Consider the following 26,306-nt stretch of genomic DNA (forward strand, 5'->3'; position numbering starts at 1 on the left):
TCTCAAAATGATTCTGAAATAGTACAATTATTACGGATATGAAAAGCACCAAAATGATCCAAAATTAGCCGAAAATTGTACGAAACCATACTGAAATAAACTCGAAACCATCTCGAAAACAAAACCTAGGTAATACAGAGATAGTCCCGAGATGTATCTGGAGCTTTTGCAATATGATCCCTTAAACCTACCGACTCCTTTTTTTCTATAAGCCACATATATCAAATTATTTTGGTCGGGCTCAAATAAACACAGAGCTATAACGATTTATGAAAGCACTTATGGAAAAAAGGAAGGAAGTCAAGAAACCACTGCTCACTTTCCGAATTTGCTTAGATCACCATCGAAATTCCCTTGATCTAGGTAAAATACCACAAATGTCACAATAAAATTAAAAATATTGTTATTTTTAAGAAGGCCTGGGAACCATTCATTTAAAAAAAAGGTGATGTAAATCTGTTCTGCTGTTCTTGCATCCAAATATTCACAATTAAAACATAAATACAATTTTAGGTAATGACTGTCGAACCTAATGCTTGGTACTACCTGCCTTCAGATATCTTTGAACAAACTACATCAGATATCATTTTAGATGCTTTCTTTAATAGATACGATGATGAGACCAGACGCGTGCCTTCAGATATAAGGGGATGTGTTTTTAAGGTGTATATAAAACAAATTATTAAAATGTTGTATTCTTAAAATTTTTTTCTTTTGCAGGATGAGCAAAACAGTGATGATTTTAAAACTCTCTTTGGCCACAGTTATCGTTTCGAAAACTGTCAAGCTCAGTGTCAGCAAGAATATCTCATGAAATACTGCAATTGTACTTTAGATATATTCTATCCCCCTAGTCCCTATCGCGCCTGTCAACTGGTTGATATGCCATGCCTGGCAAAGTATAACAGTTAGGTCAATCATGTTATTCACCAAATTGGGTAAGAGGTGGCGTAAGGAGTGCTTTGTGTTTGGTAAGGAGTTTTGAATTTGATAGTCGACTATAAATGCCTAATAGTTATATCATCTTCAGGCAAAATGAAACTCTTTTCAAGCGAAATGAAACTTTTTTCAATTCAATTGAAACTATATTTTTGGCTAAAAGAGCTATAGTTATTGAATTTTGCTATTACACCCAAGAGCCTATGTGCTATTAAAAGTGCAATGTGGTATTTTCGTATATTGACTGCTGAGTGGAATATCACCCTTTTGAAACGTACTATCTCGGACTCTTATTCAATACGCCTTATCAAAAAATTATTGCCCCAAGTGAAATGAAAAAAGTTTAATTATATTTGAAAATGATTTTATTTGAAAAACGTTTCAGTTGATTTGAAAAAAGTTTAATTTTCGTTTGTGCTCTAGCTCTCGCAGGATACGAGAGCTACGCGGCAGCACATTTATCCAATTTTCTTTCATTTAATTTGAGCTCGCCTACTCTTTGCTCTTTTGCTCAACTTGGTGAATACCTTTAATATACATTTTTTCAATAATATTGGATTACAATAACAAAAATCTAAATTTGCAGACTATTTAGTTAACTTTGAAATACCTGGACAAGAAAAATACTTATCGAGTCAATATCCTGGAGTTGTTTACAATTGTCACATGAGTTGTGATTCTTTGCGTTACTTCATAAAAATTATCTCAAGACAACTAACAGCAGCTCAATCTATGGAAAACACTTCACTTATTAATTTGAGCGTATACTTCAAGAGTGACTTTATTACGAAATATAAAACAATATTGGTCTTCACATGGGTGGATTTGATCGGTAAGGAGAATCAGGGGATATGCTGAGAACTTAGGGAATTGAGTAAAAAATATCGATCTTTAAATTAATATCCAATGCTAAGTATAATTAGTTAAAAGTTTAGCATTTCCTCCCTTGTCAACTTTCAGCACTTTGATTAAAGTTGACCACTGTAATGTGCGAATTTTTAAAAATATTTCAAGACAAGATAGATAAGATATCAATATCTAGAAATATTTTTAAAAATTCCCACAAATCTTTTTCTAATTTTAGTTTCCTTTGGTGGCACAACTGGTTTATTTTTAGGCTGCTCTCTAATTAGCCTTGTTGAGCTGATATATTTCTTTTTTGTTGTGGTGCCAAGTCGCTTAAGAAAGGAGCATGACAAACCACAACAATTGAAACGCCGACCTTCACGTCTGCAGAAAAGTAAAATAAAGTTACGCGAATACCGCGAAGCATACAAAAGGCAACAAAAGTTCTATAATTAGCACGTCGAATGAGAATTGTTAGCACAAAATATTACACTCAATCAAATGTCAATTAAATGTGCATAAATATAATAAATTTAAAAATAAACAAATAGCTAAAGTTGTATAAAAGTATATAGAAATACAAACACCCACAAATACATATCGCTATGTAAGCTGCACATAAATATTTGCCCAAGGTCATTAGGGCATGTGGCGAGAGAATAAAAATCATGCAAAGCTTCATTTAACGCTAAATAGCCAACAACCTGCAAAAGTCATACACACACCCGGTATTCGAGCGCTTAGTTTATCTGCAAAGTTTAAAGCTACATATAAAAAAAACTTCATTGGCTGATGCATACCTGAGAATAACATTTTTTTTTTTTTTTTTTGTTGATAATAAGCATTAAAAACAAAATGTTAGCTTCAAAAATTGTTAAGACTCGGCATGTCAAAAGAAGCAGTGGTCAACAGTCGAAACTTTGCGAAAAGGATTATAAAAGTTTGATGAGTTTGGTGCAAGATTTCAGATAAGAGGCGTTATTGCATGGCGTTAATTTGATGCGTGCACCAGGAGTGGGCAGATTTGAGCGGTAAGTAATCGCAAGAAAAAAATGAAATAAGCCAAAAGAACAATACTTTCTCCCTCAATATCGAGTTGCTTCTACGTTTCATGAATTAAAATTAGAAGCCTTCGGTTTTTTGCTTTGGTTGAATAATCCATGAGGGATTGTGCTGATTGTCATTGTTTATATCATATTTGTACTATTTACTACTACTAATGCAGTGCTCAAGGTACATATATTACACGCTTTCTGTTGGAGCATTCAGCTGTATGTGGTCTATAAATATTCTGATTATGATTGTGATTCTATTATTTTCACTACCAACTTTCAAGTTACTTTGGTTAAAAGAAAAGTGTCTGAAATTTCAGTTTGCAAGCTTTTTGAGTCTGCCAAAAGAGTCGCAAAATCATAATAAATTGTGGACCTAATGAGTACTGTTAAATACCATTTCATACACTTACCTAATCTGATTAACCATTTTAGAGCTATTGCGGTTTAAAAATTATTTCGATCACGGTTTAGCCGTTGCTGCTTACTGTAACCCGCATCAAGTTTTGTATCGCCAGCACGTAATCCTTGTATTTCTCCCGTGCGTGTTGTTTTCGCTGTCGTATGTCATCTTCTAGACGCTCGAAATATCTGGCCGGTTGGAGGTCTGCACTTACCATGCATCGGATCGTATAACACCATACAAACCTTGATTGCTATCATATCGGCTCAGATCTATACGTGATCTCTAAAAAAATAAGTGTAGCTACTAATAGTTTGGGGCAAAAAAAAAAAATGTTTATTACTTGGGGCGTACCCCCGCCCACTTATCCATATTTATTTTTAAACGCTCCTTAAACTGTAACGAACAAAAAAAAATAGCAATCGGTTCAGCTATTTGTTTATACAAAGAAAACTTGTTTAACGAATGAAAAGTAGATGATCTAATACTGTTATGAAAACATTTAACTTTTCGTTATTATCTAGAAAGACGATCACACTTGGCTGATCTTCTTGAAGGCGAGCATATTTTGGTTTAGAAATGTTTTTCGAAGGCTAACGAAAAATATCGACGCCTGAGTGGAATATCACCGTGTCTTGATTGTTGTTCTAAAACCGTCCATATATGAACAAATTTTAAAAAAGCTCCTTTATCAAAAATTGGTTCAAGAAAATTTTATCAACATTTTTTTTAGAAACGACTTATCTCAGCATTTGATTGAAAAAAGACTTAGCTTAGAATTAGCGTCAATAAAACTCTATCTCGAAATACGTCTCAAGAGCAAAGTATCGCAGAAATGTGCCACAAAAACCCTCCCCAGCTCAAGATTTATTGAGTTTAAGCTGAGTTATGTAGATCGGTTTTGGTAAACATTCTAAGATAGGCTGCTCTTCAAACAAATTCTTGTACACTGTTATTTTTAAAAAATTGCTGAGATATCGCGTTTTCGAAACGGCTACTACGATAGATGACATTCCACCCACCAGTCGATATGCAATTTCTAGTTCATGTAAGATATAAAAATATAAATCAAATCAAACTCGAAGAAAAATTTATTTTATTTTTTTATTTTTAGCGCTCTTAGCAAGATTGCATTCTTCGTCGCTGTCGTTCTACTTATCTGCTTTTATCTATTTCTTGCTTCACTCTTTTCTAAAGGACAATTTCGGACAGTCGTCGACGATACACATTTCCCATTGCAAAGAGAAAAATTTTCCGAAGTGACCATGTGCCATAAAAATCGCTTGAATTGGTCGAGGCTGCAATAGGCAAAGAACCGCTATTTACTACCAAAGCACTATAATAACTCATACGAAGAACTTTTCACCGAAATAATGTCACTCTGAGACACTTTCGCATATGGCACATTTGATTGTTTTGCACTGCTGGAACAATATCTATTATACGATTTGAATTATATAAATTTTGCAGAGAGATTTTCGCAAAGTGTGTATATTTTTGTGAAACGACGTTTACAAATAGGAATTCTTTTGGCATTCAATTCGCTGGATGCATCAAAAGCTGTCAATGATTCAACTTGGCCTTGGCGCACTGATAAGGGAGACATTAAATCGGTACTGAAAGTGAATGTTGTATTGAATAAGCAACAGCGTTTAATGCACACTGTTAGTGGAATGTATGATGTAACTTTAAAATATAAACACTGTTTTTTGTTCTATTACTGTACTTTTTTCTCGCAGGTAATGATTGTGGAACCCAACGTGTGGTATTATTAGCTCTTGATGTGTTTGAACAAACAAAAACGCGTTTAGCCTTAGATACTTTCTTCAATAGATATGATGATGTGACAAGACGTGTGCCATCCCATGTACCCCGCCTGCAAGTTGGTAGATATGCCATGTATAGCGAAATATAACAGTTAAGCCAATATATTTAAACTATTAGTATGAATTCGAATTATACTGGCTTTTGCAGATTATTTAGTCAACTTTGAAATACCTGGGCAAGAAAAATTCATGCCAAGCCAATATCCGGGAGTTTAATACAGCTGTCAAACGCGTTGCGATAATTTGCGTTATTCGATAAAAATAGTTTCGATACAACTCACGCCAACGGAATTTTTGGAAAACAGATCACTAATCGATATGGTCGTTTATTTTCAAAAAGATTTTATAACGAATTACAAAACAATATTGGTATATACTTGGGTAGATTTGATAGGTAAGCCAAAGATGAGAGTTGAATGTAAAATATGTACATTTCTTAATCTTAGATATGGCCTTTAACAATTTTTCTATTATAGTCTCCTAGGACTATTTTTAGATTGTTCCCTTATAAGTCTTGAGGAACTGGTATACTTCTTTTTTATTGTTGTACCAAGACGCATAAAACAGGCACATGAGCTACCCGTTCAATTGAAGCACATTCCATCTCGATTCGAGCAGAGTAAAATAAAACTAAGAGAATAACGTGGCGCATACGGGCGGCAGCAAAAATTTTAAAATATATTCACGTTAACTAAAAATATATAATTCAAAATTTGTAACAGTGTTGTGAATAAATTTATGTATGCAGAACTGGAAAAAACCTTTTTTAGTTAGTCTAAATCTTTAAATGGGAAAAAAGGAATAATTTAGTAAATCAGAAACATTTGTTTGACGTAAAGTTCTTATCGATAAGCATATAAGTGTGGGTAAAATGAAGGCATCTTCGGGAAGTATGGGCAGTTAGAAACTGAGTAAGGTAGAAATGATATCTGTGATACATTTGTATGTCTCCCGTTTGTGCTGATAGTTCTGCAATATGATCTCCCATACGGCGGAACGTGAATTTTGGTTTGATTGTCCTGCTTCTTTTATTCAAACGTCGATAGAACATGTTCTTGCCAAGAAGAGTAATGCTTTATTCGATACAGTTTTAAGGCGTTACAGACCCGTAGCGCACACGGGCTGTATGTTAATTTTATCATGCAAAAATATAAATGGTAGTCGGTGGTATGGTGCCAGACTGCAGCCCCGTAAGTTATTTGGGCCTTTACAATGCCAGTAATTTATCAGCGCCATCGTTGCTTTGTTCCTCTTGCATTCATCATTATCCTCGATAACGATGCTACAGTTTTTACTGCGTTTTCATTGACATACCCTAGGTGGGTTTCAATGATAGGCTTCTGAAGCTTCTGTCCAGGTACTATGTTGGTAGTTTGTCGATGCCGTGGCTGCCGATTTTTATGGTGATTTGCTCCACATTCTTCCTATTTGATATGAGTACTGACTCTGTTTTTTGCTCCTCAAGCTATAATCTATTATGCGTGTGTCACGATTGAATATTAAATAATTCAATTAAATGCTCAGCCGTAATATCGTCACCGATGCTAATAGTTTTCGCTTCGTTTAATAGTTTCAGGTGCAACACTCCGTCATACAAAATATTGCACAGCGCTGGTCCATGTACGGAGTCTTCGAGGAAGTCTTCCGGTCCAGTTGACGTTTCGTATTCGACTTTCAAAGTAGCTGTTTAAAATCTTTCGCAAATAATAAGAAACTCCTACGCGATCCACATGTATACAATTTTTGTCCAATAAGCAGATTGAAAAGCATTTTTTAAATTTAATGCTATGACATGGCAATATTCTTCAGATTCTTCGAGCCAACGAATGCCGCTTTTTCCACATTGGACCACTATTCTCGCCATGTTCGCAGCGTGAATTGTTGATCTTTACTTTCTAAATCCGAACAGATTTTTTGTCAACCATCAATTCCTTTCACTTCTACTGCGTGTCGATTATAGAGAGCTTGCTCAAAATTTTACCATCTGTGTCCAGCAGGCATATGGGCCTGTAACTTGATGGCTCTGTCGGATTTTTTCCAGATTGCTCGAAATATCTCCTCAGCCAAGCATGCAAAAACAAACTTAAGAATATTTGTGTGTTTTTAGTAAGATCACATCTAAGGACTTTGTTGGAAACCCCGTCTGGATCAAAAGACTTGTGATCTTTTAGACTGGTTGCCATCTGAAGCATCTTGTTCACGGTTATCTCCTCGAATATTATGCTGCATTTGATATTGTAAAAGTTAGTTTCCTAGTGAGGAAGAAGGCACTGTGGTGTGAATCTTTGAAAACAGTTCAGTATTCGAAGAAGTTTAACCTTCCTATTGCTCTTTGAAAGCGCCTCCTGGTCTGGATGCATTCTTATCTTAATGACAGTATGCATTGTCCTACTTATTGGTAGAATACTGTGTTGTTCGCAGCTTGATTTGGAGTTATGTCAGATCTCTATTTTGGCCTTTCAAAATTGTGGCCTGACCCGATTTCTAAATATTTTTGGAATTATTTAAGTCGGGACCATGATGTGCACCAATTTCAGTCTAAATGCAGATTTTTTTTATATTGAATCATATTTATGATATCTGTCCAACACACTTTAAATCAACGACTCAGGAAATCAAGGAATTCAAGTAAAACCACTTTCATGGTTTTTTCGTTACTTTCTGAACAACAACAACTGCTTAGGCGAGGATACGAATACATATGTACATATCGCTCATTTACTTCAATATTGTCATAACTCAAAAAACATGAGTTTTGAGTTAATAACATATAAACATACCCAATATCATGATCTATGAGGTATACAAAAATCTTTCTGATCAGTTAAAAATTTACCACGTGCTATAAAAATGAAAATATGCCTTTATATGCGCAACATGTGGCAGTTGAAATCTTTGAATGTCTCTCCTGGAAAATTGTGTTTTTTGAATTATGACACTATTGAAGTAAATGAGCGATATGTACGTTTGTGTTATGGGTGCACCACTCACATGCGCAAGCGTTGCCTATCACTGTTATCATTGCTAATATAATATGTACATATGTATGTGTATTGGCTACAATTTTATAAATAAAGTTAACTGCAAGTTCAGCATTCTAAGAATAAATATCGCACGTGTTTAACAAAATGGCATATTAACACGCACTCAAAATAGTAAATACCGCCGAATTACAATGCCCTCCTTTGTTGCGATTGTAAGTTCGTATGTGAACAGATATTAATCACATGCTTTAGCCCAGGAACAATCAAATACCAATGATATTTGAGCACATTTGTTACCTTCGTATTTACAATAAACTAAATATTAGCAACAGGTAGCAAGTAATTCACATAGTAAACTTTAGCTTTCATTTACTAGCGTTTATTTTGAAGCGGCCATAAAACTTGCAATCAGCAACAAATATTTGAAAATAAGTAAAACAATAATTGTCCTATTAAGCAAAGTAAATAGCAGGAGGTGCACGAATAGAAAAGCGAGTGCTGGAACTTGCTTTGAGTGAAGATAAAAGTTTAACGTTTAGAGCTCCATATATAAAATGGTCTACCATGCCAAAATGTTTATCAAAGTAAAAGTAACCGCTCAAATGTTAACGTAAAATGTTTGCAAGCAAATTCTAAGAGTTTTTGAACTTAATAAGTGTTCATGTAATTTTTTTTTGTTTTAATGATATTAACTCATGAGTTGGTACCAAATCTCCGTTTAACCAAAATTTATCCGCGTGCAAATTTAATAACTTTTGAAAATAAAGATTTGGAGACTGTCACGAGTTACTTGATGAACTCGCTCAACAAACAAGTATACAATGTTTGAGTAAAACACTGGCAGCGAATATGCGATTTTTGCAACGGTAGGGACTTCACTAAATTTCGGGTCAAAAAATAAAAATGTCCAGTTTATAGTAAAAAATTGATTTTAAACATTTTCTATACTACCTTCCTTAGGCTTCGAAACTACATAGTACTCTTTTCCACTTTTTTAATTTTTGAATTTTTTGCTCTAAGTGCAGCAGTGAACAGAAAATAGCAGTGGCAATTTTGTGAAAATAGCGTCAATTAAGTTCCTGTTTTCTCATCTTCGATATTTTGAGAAAAGCAGCTTACAAATTTTGTAACTAAAATTGTGCAAATGAATAGTGAAAGCATTTTAGAAAACATTCGAAAATTCTTTAAAATTTTTACAAAATATTGAACTTTTTTACATATGGAAAATTCAATTATTTTTATATTCATTGCACAATAATACGTTTATTCAATCATTGTGTTTTATTATGATAGCAAAATGAAAGTATTAAACATACTCGCTTATAATATATTCAGCTATATCAACCCTATCAAAATGAATTTTTATATGGAGTTCTTAAAAAAAAATTTTTTCAAAAATCAATGCTAGTTTTGAGAGACCTATAAATTATATTTTGCTAGACTGAAATTGATTGAAGTACAAAACTGACCACTCAAAAGATTTAGAAAACTCTTAATAAAACTTTCGACATTTGCGTAAAATTTTTTCGAGCTTTAGCTACCATGTGATCGAGTCCAAGAACTCGAAAAGGCTCTGTTGAAATATCGGCTGGTTATGGAAAGATACACGCAATGCTGCGTTGGAAAAAAGTTTGTTACTTTATCGGAAATTTCGAAAAAAATTGTTTGAAGAAATTTTAAATGACTTCACGTTAATTTCTCGAGAATGATTTAATATGACCCGCTGGATCTTCTAGGCACTTGGAGTCGCCAGAAGCTCACAAACTTATATGGGTATAAAACATTCATACTTGCAAGAGGATTCTCTTTGGGTTAAGAAAGCTGCGAAACTATAAAGCTTGTATTACGCTTTATATGTAACTCCTTGAATCCTCCAAGAAATTTGTGTTCTTTTTCAGGCTTACCGAAAATGATGGCGAAAAATTAATTCAGCAATTTAAAAAAAGTGAAGTTTGTTTGCTGGTGGTTGCTAGATTATAAATTATGAAATTTTTCAGGAATTCAGTAGTTGTAGACGGTCTAGACGGTCTTTTACAGATAGCACAGTGTAAAAAATGTAAGCTTTATGGTATTGTCCAGCACACTCTACAAACCAATTTATTCGCGAAGGGCATTTGATTTACGACTCACACAATCACACTTCTTGAATTTGCAATAGTTCGTAGCAATTTTTAAAATTATTTCTTAAATATTTCAGAAATAGAGGCCTGGTTTTTGTTTTAAGTAGGCATTTTGAAGAGCTCAATGTACATTTTTTTTAAGATAGCTGCAGCCCAACACGTCCCGTAGTGTCACAGCCTAATTCTTTCAAGATTTAAGACTTACATTCATAAGAGGTACAAATACCTGCTATATCTTACAGCACGAACAAAATAGCGCCGACATCAAAACATTACTGAATCACAAATACATGTTTGAGAATTATTAATCTGAATATACAATTAAGTATTGCAATTGTTCAATGGATTTATTCCTTCCGCCTAGTCAATATCCGTCGTGCAAATTGTCGGACTTACCTTGCCTGGCAAAAAACAACAGTAAGTTAAATAAGCCATGAAGAAATACATAAATCAAATTTTGATACAAATGTTATTATTTGTTAGAAAATTTAATATATTTTGAACAAAGTGGTGAACGCGATGTTGTGGCATATGATGAGGACAGTGTGGGTATGATTTGCGAGTGCTTCTTCAATTGTTTGTCGTTATCATATCTTGTGGACTTACGTGCAAAAAAACTGCCAAATAGTTCACAAAATCCAAATAATACACACATTGATGTGGATTTCTATTTTAGACATGATTCAATTTTGGTCTATCGCCCGACTGATTTACACTTGGGTAGATTTGTTGGGTAAGAAAAGAAAGTAGAATATTTATATTATTATACCATGAAAGAAATGGTGCTAGTAAAATCAACAAATCGGTTCTGTTGTTCTTGACTTAACGGAGATGCGGTGAAATTGATCGAATTATGGTTAATTCGACCGAGTTCTTTGTCAAACGGACAAATTAGTTTAGTCATTTCAACAGAAGAGAAATTGTCGCTCTTAAGTTAACAAAATTCTGTAAAATTTACAGATTCCTGGTCAATCTAACTGATTTTTCTGTTAACAAAACTGATCTCACTGGTCATTTCAACAGCGATCAACAATGAATACATGAGCAAATTTAAAAGAGAATTTTACGCTCACTGCGCTCTCTATCTTGTACTGATGACGATGGTGCCACTTGTTTAAAAAAATAAATACCAAAATAAGAAAACCACCAAATCGATAAAACAGACAAAATGGGGAAAAAACAAAAACTAGTTTTTCAGTTATCAATACAAAACGAAGAACCCTTTTTTGAATTTTGTGTGCAAAAAATTATGAGATACCGGGACACCTATTTATCCAGTACAATTTTACAACTTCTCCTCCAAGAGAAATGCAAAATTGCGCCATCTTGTTTCAAAAATTTTGTTTGAACGAACAGGATTTCCCAAAGTTAGCAACATTTTGTCCAAGGTTTTACGAATTTTCACTCACGCGAACGAATTTAATAAGATAATAAAAAAAATCCTTTTTTAATGTTTATGTTTCCGACAACATAAAAGTTTGAGTTGTTTTTGAATCGTTTCAACTTAAAGTGTTCCGAAAATTAAGCTTGCCGAATTACATGTAAAGTTACCCCAGTGGTGAATTACCTTCTAGCGATTTGATTCATTACTTTTCTATAACTTAAAAGTTCTCTATTTAAAATGTTATGTCAAACATTTATACAAGTTTTGTTCGAAACGATCAAGGGTGGCAACTACATGCGAGAGAAGAAATTGAGAATGAGCTGAGCTGCAACCGAAAGAATTGATAATCACTTTTGTGACTATTATTTTCATTTCTATTTGCAAAGCGAAGTTCAAAACTATAAATTAAATAAATTATCTTAATATATAAAAAACACGTGTCACACAATTGAGGCCAATGGACTCCTAAACTACTGAACCGATTTTGAATTTGTTTTGCACCCCGTATGTAGTTTGATCTAAATTGAAATATAGGATAGGTGACTGGGTGACTCGAGATATAGGCCAAAACGTGGACCCGGGTACCCCTAGATTGTGTTTATAGAATATGGATATCAAATGAAAGCTGTTGATGAGTGCTTTAGTACAGAGTAATATATTATCCAGAGACGGACTGGGACTGCGATTAGGACTAGGACTGGGACTGAGACTCGGAGTGGGACTGGGACTGGAATAAAATACATACCACCTTCTGGGACAGGCAATAAGGGATGCAGAAGAATGAGAAGAAATTGAGAGAAGAGAAAAGATAAAAGAGAGAAGGAGATTGAGAAAGAGATAGAATGAGACGAAGATGGAGATAGATGAAGCGAAAAAGACGGAGGGAGGAGTGAATAAAAGGATTAGGAAAAAGTGAAGAGGGGGGAGGGCAGAGAAATACGGAAGAAGCTTATTAAAATGTATGCAGATTGGCCAATTTTAGGGCAGGACAACGTCTGCGGGGTCTTCTAGTAAAATACAAAATTTGGTGAAAGTGCGTTTAATAAGGCAAAATAATAAAGTGTATAATGATAAATATGTGCCAGCATATTTGATGTAAGCCCAATTGATGTTCGGTTAGTAAGTGCCACCGTGGTGTGATGGTAGCGTGTCCGCCTACCACACCGTATGCCCTGGGTTCGCACCCCGGGCAAAGCAACATCAAAATTTTAGAAATAAGGTTTTTCAATTAGATATCCTTTGTTAAAATCAAAAATTAAAAAAAAAAAAACATATTTTTTATTAACTCGATTTATATTTGTGTACTCCTCAGTTAATTTTGGCAATGCAACGGCGTTATTCCTCGGCTGCTCATTTATAAGCGCCGCTGAGCTGATTTACTACTTTTGTATTTATATGCCAAAGCGTCTGCGTAGAACAAATAATGAAATTAAAAATCCGGTGAGCTACGACAAAAAACTGTTTGAAAGATGGATGTCACAGATAGACAATAGCAATGATTCAAAAAGCGATAGGCAGACAGACCGACGCAAGAAGTTTAACAATGTTGAAAAACATATCGAAAAATGATCATTTTTACTTTTAAATGCCTATATCTTTAGTTTAACTAAAATAGAATTATAATCTTATCTTGATTAAAAGCATTCAAGAGAACCTTAAACCACATTGCAAGATGACAAATTTTTTTTGCGCCTAAATATAGGCACATGAGCGCATTTTCTATTCATTCTTTAATTATTTCTTTCGTGACTCGAACATTTGTAAAAACTCTAATGCCATTTACGAGAACCCATCAGCCGAAGAAATAAGTCATTGCTCACACAACTTCACTGTACTTATTATTCTTTGCTGCTGCATTCAGCTTTTTGCCTCAAGCATTCCTTATCACTTATTGCTACCAACAAGTAAGACATACCCCTTTGCTTCTGCAGGCAGTTTGTTGTTATTCTTATAGCCGCTGCTTGCTGCAGCTGTCATTTTCACGGTCGACGGCAACATGAATGAGGTGGATATCATTGGACGGACAAAGGCGAAATCATAGTCAATGTCATTGTCACTAGCAGTGTCGCGCAGCAAGTTTTATAATTCACGCTGATGCTGCTGTGAATAGTGTGAGCCGTGAAGACTATGCCACTTCTGCTTACAATTCAACAATTGTTGGAACTGTTAACCAACAAACATTTACTGCTGTCTCGAGTGTTATTAGTGACAACTTTGCTTTATTTTTTATTCGTTCTAAGATGAGTAGTCGAACTTTTTCATCTTGGTTTGATTCTTTCTCAGACACTTTTTCTTAGCCGCTGAGTTATTTAGTTTTGTCGTTATAACAAAAGAACTTTTTCGCCAAAGTTTAGAAGTCTTGTTTGACCTCAAAAAGGTTTTAAAAGTTAAACTTTTTGTGTAGCTCTTATGCAAGTGACGAAGATTTTGACAAAAAAAAAAAACAAATAAATACAATAATACAATAATAAGCGGTACTTGTGAGCAGAAGTATGCATATAATAATGTAGTATTTCGTAAATGCATTTTGTTTTTATTTAGTGAGAGGCCATTGATCTTATAATATGGAGCAGCTTCCTTTTATAACATCAACACGACTGGTGAGTGGAATATCAACCTAACTCTGCTGCCGTTTCAAAAACGACCTATATCGGAAAACTATTGAATAAAGCCCTATTTAAAAATTTGTTTTAAAAATACCACATCTGAGATAAAATTTAATACATTTTGACATTAGCTGGGATATTTATGAAAACAATGCTGAGAGAGGGCGTCTTTGAAAAAAATTCCGAAATATGGCGTTATTGGAACGTTTTATGATATGAGGCGTTTTCGAAACAGCAGCGAGATAGGGTGCTATTCCACTTAGAAGTCGAATAAAGATACAATAAAAATTAACGCCAGCGCCCAGAGAAGGTTTTTATTATAATATTTGGATGTTTTACTGGTTCAACATGTAATTGAACCAATTGTAAGAACTCATTTACCCCCAGAACCCCTCAAAATTTTCTCAGTTGTATCAAGAGAGTTTGAGTGACACAACTAACTATGTAAAACTCGGAAAGAATTTTTCCGGTAACACAATACTGAAAGTTTTTCCATATAAATCGACTCTGGATCACACTGTTCCTTTAACTTGATTTTAGCAATGGATGAATTGGTAAATTTAAATTTGTGAAACAAGTTAAAAAATTTGATGTGACTGCTCTAGCGAACGCTTATTACCAATCTGTTTGTGATCTTAAAAGTAGCAACCTAAGGCATAGATTCATGAGCCATATGACGTGCAGCGTCGACCCCTATACGCCTCAAAATCTAACCGCATGTAATGGATTCCAATTCCTGCTACAAAAAACAAAATATTTCTTAAATAAATATATGTAGTTGGGTAAAATTTTGATAAATTTACCAATATAACCTACTGTATCTAAAAGTGCAGGATTCTTATTCGGCAAGGAGGCCTTTGGCTCAAATATACTCCCTTAAACTTTTGGGAGTTTTGTACTGCTACAACTAAAACAAAAGCAAGAATTCCTTATGCCAATATTACAGGTTCTATATGAAGTTAGAAACCCTGACAGAGCAGCCTCTTTCAAAATAAAAAAAAACGCATAGCAAGGGAAGCTTTCCCGAGAATTGCCGGCATTCTCCAAACAAAATTTCGCCTTGTCCGTCCTAATGTCACGTTGTTCAAATTTTTTCCACGTTAAACAGCGAAGACGTGTAAAATAATTTCAAAGCCCTGAAGACGGGTACCGTGTGTAACCGAAATATATTGGTAAACTGAAGGTGTAACAATTTTCTGGTGTTTTAATACTAAAAAATTGGTCCTAAAGCCGGTTAAATAAATACCTAATGAAAAGAAACAGGTCGCCAAAGGATTTCAATACAAAATATTAAACAAAATTTATATATATATTACCAGCGTTTGGAACGGTGCAAGTACAAATTATGTATATAAGGAAATTTTACAAACAAAACATTTTTCCTCAGCAAAAGTTGCACTAAGTTGCTTTTTAGTGACCGTTAATAGCGCTTTCTGGCGGTTGATATGCCAACAGTCAAAACAGAGTTGCCACTAATATTATACTGGCGGTAAATCTGCTGCCAACATGCAGGTGTATGTATATGACATTTTTATATTTCGATAAACTAGTCAAGGATTTAAGCTTTTTTCAATAGAGAACCATATCGTAAGCTTTTTGTTATATTCAGAGGTCGCTAAGTTATGTAAGCTAGTGCACAATGAAATGTTAGTTAAAAAAGCATATCAATGTTATGTCACATCAACTTTATTGTCCTTGAGGCTGCAGCTTTTGGTTTCACATGTTTATTGGTAAAGGATGTTAGTTGTTGTTGAAGAATAAAAGAAAGCAGGTCGTATTAAAAGTTTGTAACAAAAAGAAAATTTGTTGGATTATGTTCTGTATAAGATATCTAGAGCCAGAGAGCTTATTCTACAAGCTTAAGCTTTAGGAAAGCTTACTTATATCTATACTGAAGTTTATCATAGGCATGTTTTAGTGGAAAATCGAACTTTATAAGCATCTACCACATTTACAAGGAATTTTGATGCAGCCTCAAAAAAGTACAAGTTAAAAATTGAGAAACTCATGCCGTTTAGTAAAGTCCAAGCAAATACACAAAAGCTTGTTCTACGAGTCACCTTTCATATATTTATCTACAGGCAAACTAAACACTGAATGCAAGTGAACATATCTATATGCCCAGAATATATTTGAAAGTTCTCGTTTTATTGAAAAGCAGCTAAGACGCATCCAATTAACAAAATTATTAAAAATCAGCGAACATTTTCAGGGAATTGGAACTACCTAATGTGTGCTCATTTTATTCTTAAATTAAGTTTAGTTAAAGTTCAAAGCATTCTAAAAATTGTGTTTACGAAACTATAGCTATAGTTACATACAAAATATTTTTTTGCCAGAACTTTATTATTTCGGAAAAGGAATAACAGGCTTTTGTTATGCATTGCTTTTTTTTTAAACAAAATTAGTGTTAAAAAACATAATATGATGACATACATATATAACATATTGTCACAATTTTTACGTTTAAAAAAGAGTGTTTTTTATTTTATCTGACACTATTTTCTTGATTGCAAGACGTATCTAACCATGCAAAACCTCTGAGGATTACTTTTTATACCCACATAGGAAGAATTTTAAGTTATCTTTTAAATGTTTTATCAGACAATGTCCAGGGTGAGCTTCAAAGGCGAAACCGATTGTGTTGTGCCAAATCGCCGGTAGGTGCTATGGATACTGGCTGTCTGTGTGAGGCATTGACTATTCAGTTTAACCTAATCCATCACTGAGCGAGCCTGAATAACTTTATTTTGGTGGAAAATTTATAAGGAAGGGAAAGTTAGAGTTACCAAAAAGTTGAATTGAGAATAGCTATCATATTCATAGAATCATACTTGTTCTTATGCACTAAGCTCGGGCTAGGCTGCTGTCAGTTGCATCACTGCTACCTGCTACACCGTCGCGTTACTTCTCAAAATATCTTACCTAAAGTTAACACTGCACAATTGAACGAACCACTCGAGATTTGATGGATTAGTGCTTACAACTATTGGTATCATGTTTAACTTTCTTTGCTCAAATTTAAGCTTTCTGAAACTTTATTTTACAAAACTATTTTGGTGCCGTGTTCAACAAGTTTTTGAAAAAATTTTATCCTGCCGTTAAAGTATTTATTTTAAGTACTTACTAACCGACTGATTTTTAGTAAGCGTGGAAGCTATTAATCATGAACTGAGATTTTGAGCAATTCTTTATTCCATCAAATTGTATGATATAAAAATGATTCAACTTTGTAGAATGGAATGCCCTGCACATTATTACCACCGTGATTCGCTATGCGCATGACAGAACTTCAGAACCCACTTAACGGTATTGCACGCTAATAACTCGCTATACCCAGCGACATCTGAAGGAAAACTTTGCAAAAAGCTAAGCCTGAAAGCAGAGAATTTAAACACAATGAGAAGGCGTTTTTGCTAGATTCCAACTTTTTTGCATGTGAACACGTCTTGCACTTCACCACACACAATCCAATTTCAATGTTAACCAGTTAACAGCAGAAAATTCTCTGTCAACAGTTTCAGCTAGTGTTAAATTCTCTGGATTTTCTCGTAATATGGTTTCTTTGTAGGAATATAGGTATTTAGTAGGATTAATTAAATTTAAATTTTATTACTTTTAGCAATATATTTGCTTGTTTTATAATTTAATATGAATTTGAATTTAATTAATATAATTTAGAAATCTTGAAAAAGGTAAAATAAGCTTAATTTCAATGGTAAATGGAGGAATGAAAATAGCCTTATGACGTTGCAAATAAGTATATACGGTCTAAGTAACAGATAAGACAACGTGAAACTTATAGTACATTTGGCGCACCTGTTAGGCACTAGTTTAAGGTTATAGGTGTTTCAGGTTCGAACCTCAATACAGCTTGTTTTCTTTTTTTTTTTTTATTGCTGAAAAATCCGGTTAACATATCGAATTATGAATTTTCGATAAGCAAAAGCCGATGTTATTTTGCTCATTCCAAAAAGTTTTCTTGAAAGTGCGGTTGACGCGATTAAAGTTACGCGGGTTTAAATATAATTAAAAAAATAAATTGCGATGTCGCGCGTTCGAAAATGTGTTGCTCGTGGGTGTTTGAACACCGAGAAGGTTTTGCCGGTCTTCCGTTGGCCGGTAAAGCCTTCTCAAGACAAGAAGTGGAGGGCGGCTTTGGGCATTGCCCTTGACGCCCATATTCCTAAATGGAATTATTATGTGTGCCGGGCACACTTTACAGACCGGGACCTTCATCATAAAGGCAACCGCCTGAGGGAGGATGCTGTGCCATACATTGGTAAGTAAAAATAATGGTTTAATTGTGTGAAAGTGGTGTAAAGGAGTTAAAAAAATATGTATGTGCGTGTGATGTGTGTATTTTCTATACCCAACAGAAAATTCTGTAAATGTTATTGGAAATACCTTTAAGTAAGTTTACAAAATAGGCGAAGTATAAATGCTTTCAATAGTAAATAAATTTAAATTTTCTTTTGTAAGCGTTGAGACCGAATGTTTGTTAATGATTTAGTTTTACAAAAAAAAATTAAATGTATTGCTTTCTTTTAAAATTGTATGTAAGCTTACATTTTTCAGCTTCTAACGAAATCAGCGTTTTATAAGCTTAATATCTATTTCTGTAAACTTACTTTTTAAAAATATTTTTATATAAATAAATATATTTTTGAAATAAATTTAATTATTATTCTTTTTTGGTTTATTTTATGTCTGCTATTTTGTTTTATTATATTGTATCCTTTTATATTCAAGTTTTTTTAAATTCATTTTATTATAATTTTTTTCTAATTCCTTTTATTAAATTTTTGGTTTATTTGCTTATGTTGTTTTATGTTTTATTATACTTTTATTTTCATTTATTTTACTAACATGTTTTTCTGTTTTTAATTTTTATTTTCTATAGTTTTTTTTTTATCAAAGATTTTGAGCGGCATTATTTGTTAAATTTATTGGTTTTTTATAAAATTATTTTTTATTATTCTATTTTCTAAAGTTTTTTTTATCAAATATTTCGAGCGGCATTATTTTGTTAAATTTATTGGTTTTTTATAAAATTATTTTTTATTATTCTATTTTCTAAAGTTTTTTTTTATCAAATATTTTGAGCGGCATTTTTTTTTTTTGTTAAATTTATTGATTTTTTTATACAATTTTTAATTGGGAAAAGCAACTAAATTATGGCATTTTCTACGGTTGCTGCCCCGATTGCCGAGGTCGCCGATGAGGAGCCGATGTGCTATGCAACCACTTTTTCTGCGCCCGTTTCTTCAACTCCAATTGCGGAGCCACGAAAACGGGCCAGAAAATGCTGCATAGGGTCCTGCGCAAAGGACGAAAGCTGTGTCCTTTATTCGTTCCCTAGCGACGAGGCTGCTTTCAATTCGTGGGCGGCGGCATGTTGTTTAAATGTCACTTTTAAAAACAGAAAAACGTTGAGCATTTGCGAACGTCACTTTGACAGCAAATATCTTGCAAAGAATAGAGTCCTGAAGGGTGCTTTTCCCAAATATCATTTGGAAGCAAATGATTTTAGTAGCTGTTCAGGCATTTCGGAGAATTGCGAAAATCCAAATGAAATGCCTGAAGGCACATTTGTATTGTCGGATGAAAGACCGGACATTACCCTTCAGGAGTTCGAAAAATTTTCTGACCTCTGGGCCAAGCGCGGGCACGGGCATTCGTCTGAACTTATGGCGAAAGTTTTTCAGATGTATCTGAAAAAAGACGTACAACGTTACAAACTCATTTTAGAGTTAGAAAAAGAAGTTCAGGATTTGAAAAAAGTACTTGAAACGGCTATTATACCTTCAGAAAACGCTAGTTCTGACGCTATTACATTCGCAAGAATGATAGTCGACACTACGTTTTCATATCCAAATGCAGAAAGTAAGACCTTGGCACAAAATATTAATTATATGTCCACAAAGGCCTACAACTTCCTCCGCGATGACTTAAATTTTGCATTGCCTCACAAAAAAACTCTTCTGTCGTGGCGACCAATAAAATATGTAGTACCAGGCATTGATAGTAACATTATTTCCAATTTGAAGACTGTTGTACGCGGGATGTCTGCAGATGAAAAAGTTTGTGAAATACTTTTTGACGAAATTTCGATCAAAAAGGATCTCGTATACAACGGAACAAAAGATAGAGATCTAATTGATGGCTTTGTTGACCTTGGCAATAATAGAAGAAAGCAGCAAGTTGCAGACAAGTGCTGCTTCTTCATGGTCAAAGGCATAACTTCTCATTGGAAATATGTTTTATCATATTACACTGTCAAAAATGGTCTAAAGGCAGAAGAATTGCGTGAAATTTTATTTGAAAATATTCAAGCGGTTGAGGATGTAGGTCTATCTCTTAAAGCAGTAATTTGTGACCAGGCAAAGACGAATGTTTCAATGTACCAAGGTCTGAATGTCACAAAGGATCATCCGTTTATTTTTGTAAAAGGAAAAAAAATTTATTTCATGTATGACTATTGTCATCTGATAAAATCTGTACGAAATAATTTACATAAGTACAATCTCGTTACTGGAAACGGATTAGCCAGCTTCGCTGTCATTCGGAAGTTATATGAGGTAGACAAAAAAATCCAAATTTTAAAATATGCCCAAAACTAACTTCTACCCATATAGATCCGAATTGTTTTGAAAAGATGAGTGTGTCTCGGGCGACACAAGTCCTTAGCAATTCCGTGGCAGCTGGCATTGACATGGCATGGAAGAAGGGCCTTTTTTCGGATGATTCTTTCGTTTTAAATCATGCCATTCCAACTCAGATTTTCGTAAAACGAATGAACGACATTTTCGATGAGCTTAATTGCAAAAAAATTTCAAGTAATAACCCGATTAAATGGCCTATGAATAGGAAAAATAATTTGAAGGTTAAAAGATTGATGGATCACGTCGAATATCTTGAGGCAATTGTAAATCCCAATGATAAAGTGACATGCTTCGAGGGATTAATTTTAACCATTAAAGCTATGATAAGTTTATCTAGCGATATTTTTGAAGATTACCCGAAGGTTGAATATATATTATTGGGTAAATTGAATCAAGATGCGCTTGAAAACCTTTTTTATAAAATTCGAGCTAGTCAAGGCATCAATACCCATCCATCTGCGCATGATATCCAATATATAGTTGCTCGTTTGGTTACAATGCGCATTTTAAGGTATAGATTTGATAACAAAAACAAAGGTAATAACTGTGAAGACGATGAAGACTTGGATTTAGAATGGAATACACTTCAAGAAGACGCTGGTGATGAACTATTCCAGGTAAATGAACAAGTTGTTTTGACCGAGGTCGCTGATCCAACGGATCAAGCTGATGAATCAAAAGAAGTTGACGAAGACGACCTTCTTGAAGAAGAAGAGGAACTTCTTGATTATGAAGAGGAAGAGGCATATCCTCTTAGTGTCATACCAGCGTTAGGCAACTTTTCCCCACTCACATTAGAAGATGAGGAAGAAGTTATTCCAGGGGAAATTCAAGTTCAGAGGTACTACACAGGATATACCATTTGTAATACTTTATTTAACAAACTGAATTGCGATAATTGTTCCAAAGCTACGGTAAAACCATATTGCGACTTGAACTCCGATTCGGAAGCTCTTATTCGGTCAAAAAATTATAAAGGGAATGAGAGATTATTGTTAGTGAACCCAAGCGATGATGTATTCGAAGTATGTCATCGCCAAATGTTCTGGTATAAACAAATATTTAGCCAGAGATCTCATTACCCTGGTTTAAAAGAAAATATAATTGACATTTTGACCCCTTTGACCGAACACGAGTTTCCAAATTGGTTTTCGGGAGCTGGGCCTTGTTTGGAACACCGTAAGCAACTATTAGATTCATTAGTTGTTGTTTTATTATTTAAAAATGCGAGATGGATGGCTAGAGATGACTTGATTACCACTCGAGAGCGACATAAAAGCAATAAATTAAAACGACTAAATGCTCAACCTAGGAAAATTTAGCTCATCCATAGCCAAGCGTAATTGACAGTAGTAGTTGCTAGGGACAATCGGATAGTAAGTAAAATGTATATTTAAATGTTTAATGGAAATACTGATACATTTTTTTTCTTTTCTTTCCAGATTATTTTCTTAACACGTATATTTCGTAGATGTAGATTTAAATAAATTTCGTAAATTTAGATGTAAATATATTTCGTAGATGTAGATTTAAATAAATTTCGTAGATGTAGATTTAATAATTTTCGTAGATTTGGTATAAAAAATTAATTTTTATTTATTTCATTTGTGATAATAAAATCAATTTTAAAAACATTTATTAATATTATGAATTATTTTCTTTTTTCAGCTAACACGAGCCTAGACGAGTTGGTGTCAGGTGAAAATGATGTATTATTCATTGATGCATCGTGTGAGAGTTCGCTTTTAAGTGTTAGGCGAACTCGCAAATCGTGTTTACCTTTAAAAAATCTAAACATTTGACACACGAGCCTAGGTTTTCAAAATCGATTATATTACTCGTTTTTGTAAACCAGGTGAAAAAATCAGAGAATATGCACTTTTGCTTCTCTGAGAAATGATTTAATCTTAATTGATTATATCCTGAGAGAATTCGCCATTAAGAGTCTGGCGAATTCGTAAATCGTGTCTATTTATACCAATTCTCATTCAAGTGATTAAATGTTTTTAATTAATTTTTCCTTTTTTCTTTTCAGATTTTAAATAATTTTTGTTTTCTCTTCAGCTGTTTTATCACTTATACTTGTTTTCCTTTCAGTTTTTTAAATACTTATTATTAAATCCCGTTTTCTAATTGTTTTGTATCTTATTTTCTCTTTTCGTGTTTCAGGCTTCTTTAAATTATTTTTGTTAAGCATATGTAAATAAAATAAAAATATAAATAAAAATATAAATGTATGAAAAAATTTAGTTTTGTTAATTATATTTATTAAGTTTGAATTTTTTTCTGTAATTTGAAATAATATTTCAAGTATACAGTTTTATATCCCTTTTAATTCTACCCTACCAAAGTGCAAATGTCAAGTTCATAGAAAATTCCGCCGATTTTTGGCAATTTTTTCCCTTTTTGACTATTTTGCGTTTAAAATCTTTGATTACCTCTTATTTTCAGCTTATTAATTCTCTGTTCGGACCTTATCAACTGACCAGGCATAATTTCAAATACATTGCGCTTGCAAGTGCGAACGACTTCAAAATTTCGGTTTTGTTATTTTGTTTGTTGGTCAGGTGAAGGCGGTGAAGAAAAAGAAGATTTTTCTCCTCATTAGAAACTTCGAAATATCAGAAAAGAAATGGAAATATAAAGTTTTGTGTGGTATAGTCTCATGCGTAAAAGGAATGGCATGTGTGCTTACGAAAGCCAAAATACTATTTTCATACATTTCACACACGCGCCAATTTTTATGAGTGCCTGGTAATATAAAAATGTTTCTTGTCAATATTCTTCTTTCTTTACTCTTCTTACACTTTGAAGACAAGCAAGATTTTTGGATTTTTACAATGTCTTTGAAAGAATAAATTCTATAAGTTTGCTTTTGGACAAGGTGCAGTAGGCGGGAATGGAAGTTTTCCTCTTAGGGTGTAGTAGTTTTGGCCTATATGTACGAGGCCACACAGAAACTTTGAATGTGTTAGTAAGCGGAATCAAGTCGAAATAAAAATGTTGTCTGACTTCGATTTTTTGTTCTTCCTCTTATGTTTGTGATTTTGTGGATGGGACGTAGGAGGGAATGTAAGATTTCCTCGCCAAAATCTAATGTTGTGTTAGTTTTGGCCTATATGTACGCGGCTGGACGAAATGTTTGAATGTGTTGGTAATAAGAATCGACACAAAATCAAAATGTAAGATTTTGTCTCTGGTTTGAGTTTTGTGCTTGTTGATGAAGCGAAGGCGGGTATGAAAGTTAGGAAAAATGTTTGCATATTTTAGCGACATTTGCTATTTTATATGTTCGCCTATTACCATGCCAGCTTTCTATAGTCTTGAAATGCCCTTTTTAGCTTTGAGAACAATTTCTAACAATTGAAAGTAAGTAATTCAACAATTGTTTGAATTTGGTTAGCTTTTGATTTTGTCAAATGGTTTTAGCACATTATTATATCTTGCAAAAAATTTTGCTTTGATATTGCATTGTAAGAAAACGCGCTGCGGGATTCGAACCCACGAAAGCGCATAACAATGTAGTTGCCTACACAGTTGTACCACAATAGCTTGTAACATTTGGTAGCCTAACAGGCAGTTATAAGCATGAGTTTCAGTCTAGTGAGTGGTGAGTGGTGAGTGAATGCGTGGGACATATATATAACTAACGGTAATTTCTAACTTGGAAACATATTTATATGTTGCACAAAGGAGATAGCTCTATTGTCCTCTTTGGTTTGTATAGTACTTTTTACTTAGCAGCATTCATTAGAGATGCCAAATGCAATACTTAACAATGTATCATATGACGTAGGCGGGAATGTAAGATTTCCTCGCCGAAATCTAAGGTTGTGTTAGTGTTGGTCTATATGTACGAGGCCGGACGAAATGTTTGCATGTGTTGGTAATAAGAGTCGACACAAAATCAAAATTTAATATTTTGTCTAGAGTTGTGCTTTTTCGTTCATTTCAGAGATTCGAATCTTTCGTTCTTTTTCTGATGAACGAACAAGTTGTTCTTTTTGTTAATCTGTTCTTTTTTTTTCAAGCAAATTTGTTCACTGCTGTTGCACCCGCGAAAAAAGCCACCAAGTATAGATGAGGGTGTGTATGCAGCAATGCTTTGTGTAACTAAAAGAACAAATGAACTAAAAGAACAAATAGAACCGAAATCGAAGATCTAGTTTACTTGTTTAGTTGAGAGACCCGGTCAATTTAACAAGTTCAGAACGAAACGACCCAACTCTAATTTTGTCTCTGGTTTGACTTGAGGATGAGGCGAAGGCGGGCATGGAAGTTAGGAAAAATGCTTGCATATTTAAGCGACATTTGCTATTTTATATGGTCGCCTATTACCATGCCAGCTTTCGACTTTTAACTTGCAAAAAACATTTTGCTTTGAAATTAAAGAAACAAAAAACGCGCTTTATCGGCAAAATTTTGCTATTTTGGCGCAATATCTCAGCATTTTTATAATTTCAGCAAAAAAAAAAATAAATAAAGCTAGCGGGAGCGGGATTCGAACCCACGAAATCGTATAACAATGTAGTTGCCTACACAGCAGTGCCGCAAATGCCTGTGACGTTTGATGGCCTAACAGGCTGTTATAAGCATGAGTTTCAAAGTAGTGAGTGCTGAGTGGTGAGTGAATGCGTGGGACATATATATAATTAACGGTAATTTCTAACTTGGAAACATATTTATATGTTGCACAAAGGAGATAACCCTATTATCCTCTATGATTCGTATAGTACTTTTTACTTCGCAGCATTCATTAGAGATGCCAAATGCATGAGTTTCAATCAAGTGATGGTGAGTGAATGCGTGGAAGATATATATAACTAACGTTAATTTCTGGATTGGCAACATGTTTATAGGTTGTACAAAGGAGATAGCCCTAGTACTTTTTACTTAGCAGCATTCATTAGAGATGCCAAATGCAATTTATATTATCCAGTAACCCTACACATTTTTATGATGGCCTGGTGAATCGGGCTCTTTTTCAAATTTTCTGCCTTCTTTCTGTACTTATAAAAAGAAAGCAGAAAAAATACAAAAATAAATAGAATCACATCAATCATGGAGTCGACGCGGTAGTCGAACTCAGAGTTTATAAAAGTTGTGCGCTCAGCATAAGGCACTTAACACATACCATATGATTTCAATAATAGCTGAAGGGGCGTTAGGGAGGAAGAGGGAAAAATCAAATTGAATGCCGATGAGGAAGATGGCAAGACAATATGGAAATGAGTAAATTCGATATTTATAAAATTGTATCAGATTGTATGTAAAGGAGTAAGACGGTAACATGAATTGTCTGTAGGTGAGGAAGATGACACCATGGAAATTCGATATTCGAAAGTTAGTTGAAGGTGGGGAATTTGTGGTAATATTATTCGAGCAGATATGTTGTTCCCTTTTTCTGATGGCCTGGTAAAATCGGCTGTTTTGGGAAAAATGGGCACCTTTTTCCTCCCACATTCATGTAAGGTAATGAAT

At 34.0% G+C, this 26,306-nt stretch overlaps 2 protein-coding genes, 1 long non-coding RNA gene and 1 pseudogene across 8 annotated transcripts in view; 3 read left to right on the forward strand and 1 right to left on the reverse strand.

Moving 5' to 3' along the window:
- The window catches only part of LOC137239172 (pickpocket protein 19-like), a 229,355-nt gene that overhangs the window by 90,100 nt on the left and 112,949 nt on the right, over nt 1-26,306 (forward strand). For 4 of the 6 annotated variants that reach the window (XM_067764173.1, XM_067764172.1, XM_067764171.1 and 1 more), the window contains exons 5-8: nt 514-663; nt 721-907; nt 1,526-1,771; nt 2,024-2,640. In XM_067764173.1, the coding sequence (XP_067620274.1) occupies nt 514-663; nt 721-907; nt 1,526-1,771; nt 2,024-2,241 (801 nt within the window). In that variant the 3' untranslated portion in view covers nt 2,242-2,640. Of the gene's footprint in view, nt 1-513; nt 664-720; nt 908-1,525; nt 1,772-2,023; nt 2,641-26,306 lie in introns of those variants that run through there. The other 2 variants (XM_067764175.1, XM_067764176.1) reach the window with 2 other exon arrangements.
- The window catches only part of ppk7 (pickpocket 7), a 126,529-nt gene that overhangs the window by 12,237 nt on the left and 87,986 nt on the right, over nt 1-26,306 (reverse strand). The gene's annotated exons all lie outside the window — the stretch shown is intronic.
- Nucleotides 4,442-5,759, forward strand: LOC137239176 (uncharacterized). The gene is made up of 4 exons (XR_010949300.1): nt 4,442-4,915; nt 4,980-5,157; nt 5,215-5,460; nt 5,543-5,759. It is a non-coding gene; the product is annotated as an uncharacterized lncRNA (long non-coding RNA).
- On the forward strand, nt 6,221-13,123 carry LOC137239044 (pickpocket protein 19-like; annotated as a pseudogene).

Source organism: Eurosta solidaginis, chromosome 2, assembly GCF_040869045.1.
Source record: "Eurosta solidaginis isolate ZX-2024a chromosome 2, ASM4086904v1, whole genome shotgun sequence".
In the NCBI taxonomy this organism is placed as follows: domain Eukaryota; kingdom Metazoa; phylum Arthropoda; class Insecta; order Diptera; family Tephritidae; genus Eurosta; species Eurosta solidaginis.